General features: G+C 37.4%; 1 protein-coding gene across 3 annotated transcripts in view; it reads left to right on the top strand.

Moving 5' to 3' along the window:
• Eml4 (EMAP like 4) overlaps positions 1-14527 on the top strand; it is a 125002-nt gene that overhangs the window by 65505 nt on the left and 44970 nt on the right. The window contains exons 2-7 of one of the 3 annotated variants that reach the window (XM_038320359.1): positions 817-999; positions 3885-4014; positions 7440-7611; positions 9591-9719; positions 10135-10160; positions 10351-10383. In XM_038320359.1, coding sequence (XP_038176287.1) covers positions 10356-10383 — 28 coding nt within the window. In that variant the 5' untranslated portion in view covers positions 817-999; positions 3885-4014; positions 7440-7611; ... (1 more) ...; positions 10135-10160; positions 10351-10355. The remainder of the gene's footprint in view (positions 1-816; positions 1000-3884; positions 4015-7439; positions 7612-9590; positions 9720-10134; positions 10161-10350; positions 10384-14527) is intronic. The other 2 variants (XM_038320361.1, XM_038320360.1) reach the window with 2 other exon arrangements.

Here is a 14527-nt window from a genome sequence, read left to right as displayed (position 1 = left end):
ACTTTGTTTTTGATAGTCTTTTACAATACAGCCCAGGCTTGATTGGAATTTGAGCTCTTGCCTCTAGAGTGCAGAGATGGCAGGTAGACATTACGCTTTTTAAAAGACATTGGACTGTCGTAAGAAAGGAGAGCAGCAAGAAGTCTTTAGTTACATTCATGACAGTGTTGCTTTTTATTGGTGTTGGAGGAGTGGGAGAATAAAGACAAGGGGAGTGGGCTTTCTGGTCAATGGTGGAGCATGCGTCCAATGGTTTGCCAGCTGCTTTCCTAAAGAAGTAGAGTCATGATGTCATAAAAAGGGGGAGCTTGGATAGTTTGCTCTTTTGAAAACTATTGCTATGTCTCCAAAGTGATGTATATAGGAACATTTAGTAAGAAAACTGAGGTGGGGGGCTGGAGAGATGGCTCAGCGGTTAAGAGCATTGCCTGCTCTTCCAAAGGTCCTGAGTTCAATCCCCGGCAACCACATGGTGGCTCACAACCATCTGTAATGAGGTCTGGCGCCCTCTTCTGGCCTGCACACACACACACAGACAGAATATTGTATACATAATAAATAAACAAATATTAAAAAAAAGAAAACTGAGGTGGTATCACCATGGCTGGAGGTGGGGGATCAGCCACGGGAAAATTCCATCGTTCTAATAATTTGAACAGTATCTTTGTAGAAGTTGCTCTTGTAAACATGCCAAAATTATTGTTTTTGTTTTGTTTTGTCTTAAAAAACAAAAGCCTGATTTGGTGTAGTTTCTCACCAGAAGGGAATTTTTTCTTGAGTAGTCGGGTTTTAAATGGTCAGTATTTTCTTTTTTAGATGACAGCATTTCTGCTGCAAGCACTTCTGATGTTCAGGATCGCCTCTCAGCTCTCGAGTCACGAGTGCAACAGCAGGAAGATGAAATCACTGTACTAAAGGCAGCTTTGGCTGATGTTTTGAGACGTCTTGCAATCTCAGAAGATCATGTAGCCTCAGTGAAAAAGTCTGTGCCAAATAAAGGTAATTAAGTGTATTGTTCATAAGAGTCTTGTGACTTCTGCCCTTTTCTTTTGAAAATTGAAACTTGAAATACAATACAATTTGCCTGGGAATTACTTGTGATTATAGTAGATTTCTTTATTTCCCAAATTCTGAAAGTTTATTCTTTACTGTTTCAGTTGGGAACTTTGTATACTACTTCACTTATAGACTTTTTCCACCATAATATTTCTAACTATGTAATAAATTTGTTGAGAGCAAGGACTGAATCTTTTTGTGCCTCTCATCCTAAATATAGCTAGGCATTCGATCTACCTATTACAGAAACATGATTAAAACAGTTGTAAATTATTCAACTAACTTCATCCCAAGCCTTCTGTGGTCAGTATTTAAAATATTGCCAACCTCAATACAATAGGAATTTCAACATCCACATATTCGGGAGAAAAGACCCTGTTGCTCTCCTTTAAATCAGATGTGGCTTTTTGTTCTTCAAACACCAAGAACTTTTAATTCTTTCAAATTAACCAAGCACTTGAAGTACTTCTTGGTAGAGCTTATAGAGACAAGACCAACATGGTCACTGACCTCAGCAATGTTGATTGCAGTGAGTTGGAACTAGAAGACAACATGGGGAGAAGTACTGTGTTGCCCTAGATGCTCACTGGACAGATGCAAACAATGTAGTTAGCCAGGATTCCAAGAAAGACTGTGAAGCCAGTGTTCAAATGCTGAATGTGAGATGTATGTGGTGGTGTATGCGTGGGCATATGTAGATTGCTGAAGTACAGGTGAGGTGTGCTTGCTGCTGTTAGCCAACAAGATTTTGGGACTCAACTTACAGGTAAGAGTTGGTGTGATAGAAAGTGCTACAGAACAAAGCCCAGTACAACATCAGTGATGCAAGTTGCCAGTTGCAGCAGAAAGGACAATTAAAATAGATTAAGAAGTAACACTTGGAGTTTGATGTATAAGAATATTAGAAAACCCTACAAAAGCATTCTCAGTGTGATAGTAGAATTGAAAATCTAGTATTTTTGAGATATGTAATTGGAGTTTTCTGAATGAGGAAAATTGCATAATTAAGAGCAGTGGCTTAAAACAAATTGCCTGAAGGGAAAAGATGATGGTGGCTAAAAAGGATGCTAAATTGAAGACCAGTTTTAATATTATTCATTGATTTATGGTTCTAAGAATGTAACTGAAAGTCCCATGTGTCCTAGGCAATTACTGTACTACTGAAATATATATATTATAAAATATATAAATATATATCTATTTCAGTAGTATAGTGATATATATATTCAGTCTGATGTATACTTTTTATGTTTTAAGATGTTTTACAAATATGTTGAGAACTGAGAGAGCAAAGAGGAAGATAGCATTGGTGCTGGTAATAAGAATTGGTAAAGCAAGGTTTCTCTGAGTTTGTGAAGGATACTCTTAGGACAGGGGAGAAACGGTAAGTCTTAAATTAAATAGAAAATGACTACTATTTCTAAAGGTGGAGACATGCAACTCCATGAAGAGTGCTGCCTGCCTGCACCAGGTTCATTCCCAGTACCACTAAAAAACTAAGACAAAACTCATAGTCTGAGATACAGAAGAAGAGTTAAAACCCAGCAGAGCTTTTATTGCACACACACACTCAGGAGTTGTCAGAGCGGTATTGTTTGTTTATTCTGTGTGTCAGAGGACAATTTGACAGAAATCAGTTCTCTCTTTCCACCCTATGGATTTCTGGAATAAAACTCAGATCATCAGTTTTGGCAGCAAGCATTCAGGATCACTCAATATCAGTCTTACCTTCATTCTCTTTGACGTAGTAAAGCAGTTGTGCTTGTATGTTTATTTTCACTTTGTTTTGAGAATGACTCTCCCTGTGTAGCTTAGGTTGACCTCAAGCTCAAGGTGCCATTTTCTTCACCACCATGTGCTAGGATCATGGGCACACACCTCTGTATCTGTCCTGCAAGATAGGTTTCAGATGGATAAGAGAGAAACACTGGGCTGATTAGAATGGAGAATGGAAGATCATAGACATGAAAGAAATGTTGAGTGACCTAGGGAGATGTAAGTTAAAGTTTTGGAGGGAGTTATGGGGTAACAGTGGATATTTAGAAAAGTGGGAAAATTGTTCCTTATTATTAGTGGTAATTGGATACATGCATCAGTGACAAGAGATAAGGAACTTTAAAGTTTAGCACATTGCTTGGCAGGAACACTTTGGATAATGTTGTATGGCTCTTTTAAAAAATTTCTTTCATTGTATATTTTTTTGAGACTCGGCCTTAAAGATTGCCACAGTCAAGACAGTAACATTGTTTGCTTAAGAATTGATTTTTTTTTTTTTTTTTTTTGAGACAGGGTTTCTCTGTGGCTTTGGAGCCTGTCCTGGAACTAGCTCTGTAGACCAGGCTGGCCTCAAACTCACAGAGATCCGTCTGTCTCTACCTCCCGAGTGCTGGGATTAAAGGCGTGCGCCACCACCGCCCGGCTTAAGAATTGATTTTTATAAGAGAATTTTGAAGTTGCTAGAGTAGAATGGAAAACAAATCAGTTAACACAGACTTGATAAAGTGAGTACATCTTTAGAGCAAGTTTTCTGCATAATTGTCATTTCTACCCTCAGCTTGAATCTGTATGCATATGTTTGTTAAGTCCTACAATAGAAAATATAATGTTTCCTTGTTGTTGGCAGATATATATGGGTCTAGCAGCTCAGTGTAGCTTTTCTGTTGGTCTCTGTCAATGGTATTAGATCTCAAGACAGTAGTGCATTTGCTGAATGCTGTGAGTGGGATCATCTGCTCACCATTCATAAACACTAATAGACTTAATTTTTAAAACTCTGCTATTTAAGAAATATTTTGAAATTTGTTAAATTTTTATCCTAACTACCTTAGGCCAACCAAGTCTTCGAGAAGCTATTTCCATGTCCTGTATAACCAATGGGAGTGCTATGAACAGAAAACAGAATCACACCAGCTCTGTATCAATAGCAAGAAAAGAAACTCTTTCATCTGCTGCTAAAAGGTACCTGATTGTCATGAAATGGGAAACTGGCAGTGCACAACCGTGCATGATAGATGAGGCTACTCATGAAAAGAATTACAAATAGGGCTGTATGGTAGTCAGGTGCTCATGTCTTGATTCCTTAATTATGAATGAGACACCTGGCCTGAGAGACACCTGGCCTGAGTCCATTGTTCTTACAGTATCACAAGTTGATTTTTATTCAGAAAGCTTTTGAAGAGACAGCCTTTTCATGTCCTGGAATCTTATTGTTGCTTTTGATTTTCAACAAGAATTTATTGATATATTTAATAAAATTATATAAGTAGATTTTACTTAGCAAGTGACATATTTGGTACATTTTAAAGATAATAGACTTTAATATATATCTACTCCAGTGGGGGAGGGGCAAAGGCCATTGTAACTTTTTTTTTTTTTTTCAGCAAAAATCAGAAAACTGAGATTTACCTCAAAGTATTCTAGTAGTGGTGTGCGGCTGTCTCCTTGTTCAGGGCTGATAGAGGCAGGAGGATGCTGGAGTTGCTGCATTCTAAACGTTCCAGTGTATTACGGAATTCCATGTGCTCAGGCTCTCTCTTAACCCAGTATAAGTTACTGTTCCAACGGCAGTGCTTGAATGACATTTGCCCACCTTTTCTTTAATTGCCGTCACATGGAAAGGTCATAGGAAATCAGCTGTACAGAACAGATTGTGTTGTTGTTTGATAATAATGCATGAGGGGAAAGAGTTTAAAAAGTAGAGCGATGTATGCTAATGAAAAGTGCTGACTTCAGATATTAACGCCTGGAAGGTTCAGAGTGCGCAGTTCCAGGTGTTAACCAAGCAGGTGGCTACGGGAATGGTGAGGAGATAACAAAACCTTCAGAACCTAATGTCATTACAGAATTTCAGTTTTCCCCCTTTCAGAGTATTAAAATTACCTCTGTTTTATTTTCAGGAGAAAACATTGTAATAAAGCATTCATAGTAGAAATCTTTAATATTTTTAAAGATTGTTTAGTTTTTATTTCGTCGGTATGTTTTGACTCTGGTGAACACATCATGCAGTGCCCACTAGAAGAGAATTTTGGATCCTCTGTAACTAGAGTTGCTGGTAATTGTGAGCTGCCATGTGGGTGCCGGGAACCAAACCCAGGTCGTGTGCAAAAGTAGCAAGGGCTATTAACTGCCGAGCCATTTCTCCAGCCCTTAGTATATAATTTTTTATAAACATTTCATATTTTATTCAGTAACAGTTTAATTTTAGCTGGTTTTCTTAGCTCGTTTCTGTACTGGTGCTTTGTAATGATCAGTACAATAGGAAAGAGTGGTCTAGGGCCACTTGGTTTTGTTCCTTTGTTGTTCAGGGCACTAAATTTAACCCCAAAGGAAAATCTCTTTTAAGCATAAAGGATAGTTTGAAGATCATTACAAAAGTATTGTCACCTAATTCAGACTCTCCCTCCCTCCTTTCTTTGTGGCATATGAGTGTGTATACATGTACCTGTCTGTGGAGGCCACAGCTGATGTTGGATGTTCGTCAGTCTTCATCTTAGTTTTTGAGACAGGGCCTCTTTCTGAGCCTATAGTTTGCAATTTTGCCTAGCTCGAATGGCTCCCAAGTCCCTGAGATCCATGTGTCCCCATACCCCACCTCAGGTGCTGGCTTTTCCATGGGAGCTGGAGATCCAAGCTCAGATCCTCACACTTAAAACACAGAGCATGTTGCCCGCTGACCGTCTCCAGGCCCAGTTTTCTGATTTTAGGGTTTAATCTGCTATTTGCTGATAAGAATTTGTTTCTCAGCCCACACTTCTTCAAAAACTGAACATAGCAAGGTATCAGAACTGAATCAGATTCAGAAGTGACAAAGTCAGAATGATGTCACTACATTTCTAATGGTTAACAGTGTGATAGTGGAGTTGTATAAATTACATACATATGCACACATGCTTGTGTATGTGTGTGTTGTGACATATATTCTTGGAACATATAAAAATTAAATGTCCTTTGCTTAAGAACTGTAGAGCATTCATGGTTTTCAACCCTTTCAGTATTGGAAGACAAGTCTTGAGTCTGTCCTTTACAGTACTGCTCACAGGCGCAGCTGAGACTTCTGAGGTGTTTTATCAGTTAACTGTTCACGTGCAAAGTCATAAAGGCTGTACATAAGTACGTTAGGTATTTTAGCTTGAAACCTGTTAGGACAGTTTTTCTTCCCCTTTTCAAAGGATGTATCTTTGATAAAAATTTGTCGACTGTCTTGCATAAAATATACCTATAAGTAACTTTGTAATTTTTAGTTTAAAGGCAGAATAAGAAATGTAAAACTCTGGGAAAACAATTCTTTTCCTGTGACTTTAAAAATTACTTCACATTCATTTAATATCATTTTTAAAAAATTTACTTTTTTGTTTTGCTTTTATTTTTTGATGTTTGTTTTTTTGTTTGTTTTATTTTGTTCTTATCAAGGCACGGTTTCTCTGTATAGTCCTGGCTGTCCTGTAAACCAGGCTAGCCTCGAACTCTCAGAGATTCTTCTACCTCTGCCTCCCAAGTGCTGGGATTAAAGGCGCGTGCACTACCATGCCAGGCCTCTTAAAGTTTTTTTTAATTATGTGTGAGTGCGTGCGCGCGCGCGCGTGTGTGTGTGTGTGTGTGTGTGTGTGTGTGTTGGTATATACATTGGTGTTCAGGTTCACAGGATCCTGGAGCTGGAGTGGTAATTGAAGCCACCTAATGTGGATGCTAAGAATTGAGCTCTGGTCTCCTGGCAGTCTTAATATCTGAGCCGTTTTCCCAACCCCTCATAGCATTTTTAGTAGCTTTTTTTTGTCTTTCTAAAGCAAAAACTTGGTTTTCACAGAACTGCAGTTTTCTTTTCATATATATTTTGTATTTTATACTTACCTTTTATAATTAAAAGAACAACTTAGCATTAACAGGTGGGTGTCACTCATCAGGAGAGTGCTTATGTAGCATATGTGAGTCCCTGAACCGATACAGCCCACCCTACCTCTTTCCCCACAGAGAGAAAACTCAGTTGACAGGGTCAGAGGAACCTGGGAGTAGTCTGGGTTAAATATGAACACTTAGTGCGTCATCAGTCAGTTTCTTTCTACAGGGAGTGCAAAGGTCCTCAGTGCTGTAATTTAGATAAGTTGAAGTTAGTTAAGAGAGTTTCTGCAGCCCCACTGCAATCATCAAAATTACAAAATCCATTAGAGGTCACTTCCATCTCAAAGGGCAATCTTCACAGAATGGATTATTACCTTAGATTGTTCAAAAATTAATTCTTTATCAAAGATTATATTTCTTGTTATTGAATAAAAAGAATATAAATTGTATTAGTTATATGATTTAGGGTCTTGAATTATAATCACTTTATTATTTTGATTAAAATTTGTTTAAATATGTGTTGTTCCATGTTATACTTTATTTTACAGTGGTACAGAAAAAAGAAAGAAAAGCCACAAGGACAGAGAGAAAAAAAAGAGGAATCTCATTCTAATGATCAGAGCCCACAAATGCGAGCATCACCTTCTCCCCAGCCCTCTTCACAGCCTCTCCAAATAAACAGACAAACTCCAGAGAGCAAGAGCTCCGCTCCACCAAAAGGTTTTAACCGTCCCCAAGTACAGAGCTAGGGACCGGTTGTAAAGATACCTAAATTCTGTGATTTGGGAAAAGTTGGCTATCCATGGATTCCAGGAGAAAGCATCTTCATTGCTTATAATCTGTGCTTTAGGACACTGGGGAATAAAGATTTAGAAGCATAACTTTTCAATTATAACTGGCAAAGAAACTAAGACAATTTGGTAAAAACAAAAGAGGTATAAACAGCCCAAACTATTTTTATAATAAAATTATAGATATTTTAACATTTTTTGTAGTTGTGTATAAATTCATAGCCATGGACAGAAATCGCCAATTTAAATTATCCTCACTACATTTTGGCATCATTACAACCTCAACTTGCAAGGCTCCTTTAAACAAATGGTTCCTGTGGCTGTGTCTTAATTTCAACTTTGGGTCTTGGGAAGATAACTTCTTGCTTGAGTATGGAAATGAATTCATTTCACCTGGTCTTTTCTATGCTAAAGGCTTGTTTGAGAGTTTTTCTCTGTTCTGTAGTAATTAATGCTTTAAAGTGATAAGAGGGGGAGAAGGAAAAACATAACAAGTGTGTGTAAGCCTAAATTAGGGGTGTGGACCTGCATGCTGGGGCTACTAATGCAGCTGCCTTGTAACAAGTACTGATACCAGTTTAATTAAATTGGCCCATTTAGCTGGGTAGTGGTGGTGCACGCCTTTAATTTCAGTACTTTCTGAGGTCAAGGCCAGAGGCAAGAAGATTTCTGAGTTCAAGGCCAGCCTGGTCTACAAAGCAAGTTCCAGAACAGCTAGGACTGTTTCAGAGAAACCCTGTCGTGGAGAAAAAAAAGGGGGTGGGGGTGGACACTATTTAGAAACATGGACTCGAGCTTTAGCATTCCTTAGGTATTTTATTATTGTAGTACTGCAGGGGAATTCGAGGAAACTATTAACCTATTCCAAGAATTGTTAGAACTTCAGTAAAGTAAATGACAGTCACTCCTGAAAGATTTTCAGTATGTTTCTCTTTGGCTACGTTAATGTTTTGCTTCAAGTCTATAATGGAAATTTGAAAACCCCAAATATTCTTTACTTGATTAATGCATGTTTACCATTTACAGAAGCTTTGTCTCTATGCCTGATGCAGTTCTCGTGCTAAGGGTTTGTGGTTCTTCTGCCTGGGCTCCTGTGGAATTCTTGAACATAGCTTATTAATATCATGCAACTTCTTACTGTGTGAAGGGGAGGCTCATGGTCTCTTTGAGGTTCATTCTGATTAACTTGGTGTCTCTTTGTCCCAGAGTCTCCTTTTCAGCTTACCGTCTCCTGAAACTGTGCTTGCCCTTCTCAGTTGCTCTTTGGATGCACAATTGCAGAAGTATCGAAGACTGGATGAGTTTGGGGTGGTCAGCAATGCAGCCAGAAAGTCATTTATAAACCATAGAATTTCAGTTATGCATGTAGGGAATCCCCACTGATAAGGCCAATAATTTTTTATTGTATCACATTATTTATTTCTGATCCTGGATACAAGTCTCTAAAACTGTGACCAAGAGCTTCAGAATTTTAGCATCACAGTTTATTTAGAAATTTGTGCCGTGTATAAATTAACTACACGAACATAATCACATACAGAATGAATGGTACAGTGTTGTATTTCAAGTTTATAGTTCATGTTTTATTAACTACAAGTTATGAGAAACACTACATAGAGATCTAAGCATTTTCTTCTATTAACAGCAGATTGTAGAGATTTCTTTCTCCAGATAATGTTTGCTCTAGTTGATCTTTTGAATGATAATATAACACAGACTTATAACACAGACTTCCTAATTGCCTTGTTTAACTCCTCCGCTCATCCAGCCAGATCCTTCAACTAATCCTTCTCACCCTGGGTTCGCTTTAAAAGTGTTAATCTCTTCTCTCACTGTCTATTGAAACTGTCAGTTACATGTCATTGCTACTCAGAACATTCCTCTAAGAAATTAATGTGTTTTTTCTAGCATAAAACGTCCACCAACAGCTGAAAAGTCACATAACTCATGGGAAAATTCAGATGATAGTCGTAATAAATTATTGAAAACCGTTTCAACATCAAAACTAATATCAAAGGTTATAAAAAGTGCAGACAAGTAAGTTAAGTACTATTTGTCCTGTATGAAAATTAATAATTGTATCTCTGTATTGTTGTGTGTAATGACATGCCTGATTTGAATTTTTAATTTATTTCAGCTGATTTATTTTCTTGCCAGGTATTTTTAAGTTTCCATAGAAAAGTTTTGTCTTACTAGTAATTTATCTCCAGTGTCTCAATCTTGTAAGATTTGAATATTATACTCTGTTGTAATCTCACTGTTTCGATGATTGTGTGTAATATCTGTTTGTTTCATAAATAGTATATATTAGAGTTGAGACCACTGAGAAACTGAATTTACTTGTAGAGATTTTGTCTAGAGTATGGCCTAGGCATCAGAAATTTAAATTCTCTCAGATGATTCTGGTGCTGAGCTGTGTAAAATAAATGTGTTCTTTTCATTCTTTTTTTAGACATAAAGATGTCATCATCAATCAAGGTAAATTAAAATTTCCTTTTGGAAATACTTGCCTTTTTACGTCATCTTAACTATTGCCGATTCATAAGCATATGACTGATTTTATTCAGTCTAATTTATTAGTTCATAGTAACCAAAAAAAATATTACTGTACTCATTTTAGAAAGTGCCTGGTTTTTATTGTAAGATATGTCATTTTTGTCTCAACCAGCAAAAATGTCAACTCGTGAAAAAAACAGCCAAGGTAAGGATTATCTCTGCAGTGGGCGCCTCCTGAGCCGGCCTCTCCTGGGTCTCTTATTTGGCTTTTCACCATTACTACTCTCTGGCTTTCTTCTTAACAAAGGAAATACCATGGTAATTTGAACTAGTAAGTGTAAATACTCTTTTAAGAAAGAAAAAAAAAATCTGTTTTCTGTGAGATCTGGAGAATTAAGGAGAACAGTAAAAATAAATACAGCAACATGAAAAAATCAAAAAATGTATTTCCTTAAAAAAATTATACTTAGAAAAGCCATTTAAAAGATTGATAAATCTTAATTCAATTTCCTGTCTTGCAATTTGGTTGCTAATAATCACTTACTTCCTGCTGCTAAGACTCAAATAGTGAGTCTAGCAAAGCATTTCCTCTTAAATTCTTCCCTTATATTAATTGTTATCTCTGGCTACTTGCTGTTGGCTCATTCTGTTGACCCAAACAGGATAACTTTGTATATGTATATTTAATTTGATTGCAAAGTAGGTAAGTTTTATGTATCAGTTTTACATTCCTCAAATTGCTTGCAAATTAATTGAAGCATGCTATTCTAGATGAAATCGTGCCTTTTCTGTGCATGCTTTTTGCAGCTCATTTCTCGTGTCATAGCTTTCTTTGTCTTCTAGACTATTAATTGGCTAAAATGTGCTTTAATCTTTTTGTTAGCAATTTCACTTAATTCCTGTAAATTTTATTTTCTTTCATTAGAGTAAGAAAAATATATTTGCTGGTTATATTCTTTAGGTCATAAGATTTTACACAGAAATTGTAAATAAGTTTGTAACATGATATTCTTCAATTAGATCTGAACTTTTTGCATTATAATTGTATAGATTGTATAATGGTTGACATACCCAAGGAAAATACTAAATTTATTTAAAACACAATTTTGACTCTAACCAAACTTTGTTAAATAGAGACACTGATAGATAGAAAGAGCAGTGAATGTGGACAGCCATGAGTCCCAGTTCTTCTGATAGCCTAGGCCAAGTGGCAGTGACCTTGAGTAGTGTTCTGACCTGAAAATAATAATCACAACAGAGCTTACTTCACATAACTCTTAAGACAGAACAGTATATACAGAAGTCCTTTAGAACTAGGAAACACTGGCTAGAGAAGTGCTGTTACTGAATGTTCTAGAGACCACTCCAATCTAACAGAATCTTCATGGGGGAGGTGAGAAAGGGCTCTCTTTCTTTAGTTTGTTTGGAAGGGAAAGGAAAACTTAGCATTCATTTGTCAGAGTGGTTTGTATTGGCATAATCTTCAAAATCATTCAGGTAAACAAGTGGAACTATGTCATTACATGGGTGGTAGTGGTGCAGAGGAGCAACTTAGACAGGATGGTTGGTGCTTGGGAGAAGGTGGAGAGGAAAAGAGGAAGTTGAATTTTGTAATAAGAATTTTATCTTAAAAAACAGTTTCTCATGACATCACATGTTGACCACACTGAGCGTTAGTTATACAATTGTACAGCAAGCACTTTACCTGCTAAGCCATCTTCAACCTTTAAATAAACTTTCATTAACCAATACAAATACTTACTGAGTCAGGGAAAGAAAAATGAAGCCTGAAATAATCTTGCAATTCTGACAGCTCTCACAGATCTGACATGCTTATGGGTTGTTCCTTTTATCAGATAACCATTTTATGCATTTAGTTATTTGTCTTTACTTTGTCAGGCCCTATACTAAAGATTCAGGATCACAGCAGTTACAGTGCCTGAAGCATGGGAATTTATGTAGCAAACAGTGAAAACATACAGGATATAGACAGAATATAACAAGTTCTTAATTTTGTGAGGTGATACATATTTGCAAAGAATAAGGAGAGTTTGCTGTTATGTAGAGTGGCTGACATTTCTCATCCAGTGACATTTAAGCTGTCCGGTGAAATTGAGTGAAATATGTGAATGTCCAGAGAAATAATCTTGCGAGTGGATGGATCTGAAGTACTGAATCCCTGAGGCAGGCAGATTTTTTTTGGTTTTGGCTTTTTGTTTTTTTAAACTGTGATAAGATATAACAGGTAGATCCCTGATCAAAGGATGCATTCAGTGTTGGATTTGTTAACCATTACATTTCTAAAATGCATATTCTTTGCAATAGAAACTTCACCAGACACCTCACTCATATCAGGGGCAAGTGACTAAATGGCAATAATGTAAGTGAAATATAGGAGCAAAATGACATGTATCACAGAACATTTAGAAATTATGGTTCCACTGTGCCTAAAGTAATAATTGTAGGTTGGGAACAGTTCAAAGTCCGTTTGTTGGAGGAAATAAATTGATGATTCAGTAAAGCATTTCCCCACCCCACTGAGACTTGTGGTTTCAGTGTGCTCATGTTCAGTTAGATCCCAGTGACACTGTATATCCATCATTGGTGTGTGTGCTGAGATTACAGGGAGGACAGTACACTTGCCTGCTGCATCCCCAGGCTGCTCACTCATTGCTTCTCCAAAGGACAGCCTTGCTAAAAATAGTGTTCCCCCCCCCATTTAGGAACTTATTTTTAATGTTTAAAGATTGTGAAATATTTTTTATCTAAAAATACATGTAAATACTATTAGAACGGACTGAGATCCCAAGGTCCCGATGAGGAGCAAAAGGAGGGAGATCATGAGCAAGGAAGTCAGGACTCTACAGCATGGACGGGCTCACTGTGAGCCTTGTCAGTTTGGTTGCTCACCTTCCTGGACTTAGGGGGAGCTGGGAGGACCTTGGACTTAACATAGTGAAGGGAACCCTGATGGCTCTTTGTCTTGGAGAGGAGTGGAGTAGGGGTATGGGTGGAAGGGAGGGAAGGGAAGGGGGAGGAGATGGAAATCTTTAATTTAAAAAAAATGAGAAAAAAAATACTATTAGAAGCACCTATAGTTTGACCCAAGTTTATTGTGTCTTCACATTTGGTTTTATCTGAATGTTTTTAAAAGAGAAGTAAGACATGAGACCAGGTGTGGTGATTCATACCTATAATCAGCATTTGGGAGGCTGCGGCAGGAGTACGACAGGAGTTCAAGGACAGCCTTGGTTAAGAATGAATCGTAGTCTCCAAACCTCGGAGCAAAAAGCCCAAAGCACGAAAATTAAAGTCTGTTCATTAATCCTGTTTAATCCGAATTTCATTTGTAGATTTTTATGCCCTGGAACTTTGTGTTTCTTTTCTGCCATTGTTAATTGGGAAAGCAGAGCTAGAGATGAGGGGAGGGGAGGCTTTAACATCTGAAGTCCCTCTGTATCCCCCTTTTTGTGTGACAATCTCACTATGTAGCTATTACTCCCAACACTGTTTCCTAACTTTTCAAAAAGAAAGTCTTTGGAGGGAAGCAGAAATCCAGACTATGTAAGCAAACTCTTGTATGTGAGTTTTCAAGTAATTTTATGATAATTAGAGTTGTAAACAAAACAGGAATGGAGATGAGAGGTGGCTTGGAGTCAAAAGAGATGAATTGTTAAGTTGGTTTGCTGTTTTAGTTAACGTGGAGTTTCTTAGGTGCACAGATGTTACCTGTTTGTGATGAGCTTAGTCTAGCCCTAAGTTGTTAGGTCATGTCTTGGGTATTGTCATGTATGGGCGCCCCTGCCATTAAGAATTTAGGAAATTTTGCTCACTTACAAACAAAGAATGTAATGAAATTAGCATTTTAATACAAGTCAAATTTTCAAACCTTGGTTTTATCCTAATTGGTAAAACTAAAACTAACTGCATCATATTTGGTGGGCACTATCACTAGGATTTTTTTGTTTTTTGATTTATGGGTTTAGATTCAGAATCTTGGATTAGATTAGAATAAACTTCTGGGATTAAAGGCATGCACCGCTACTCCTGGTCTACACACACACAATTTTTTTTAACCCCTTACACAGAACATTGTTTTGTTGAACTCTTTTTTCTTTTTAAAAGACAGGTTCTAAACTGGCTGTACTGGAATTCTCTGTAGACCAATCTGCCTCTGCCTCTTAAGTATTGAGATTAAAGGTTTATGCCAACATACCTGGCATGGCTTGTTGAATCTTAAAGCATTACAGTGAAGCAACCCGGTCAGAGGTTGGTGAGATGGCTCATTGGTTAAGAGCACTTGTTACTCTTGTAGAGGACGCCAGTTTGACTTCTGTCACCCACGTGGC

This window comes from Arvicola amphibius, chromosome 2 (assembly GCF_903992535.2).
Source record: "Arvicola amphibius chromosome 2, mArvAmp1.2, whole genome shotgun sequence".
In the NCBI taxonomy this organism is placed as follows: Eukaryota; Metazoa; Chordata; class Mammalia; order Rodentia; family Cricetidae; genus Arvicola; species Arvicola amphibius.
The sequence above is the reverse complement of the archived record's forward strand: the minus strand, read 5'-3'. Positions and strand labels throughout refer to the sequence as shown.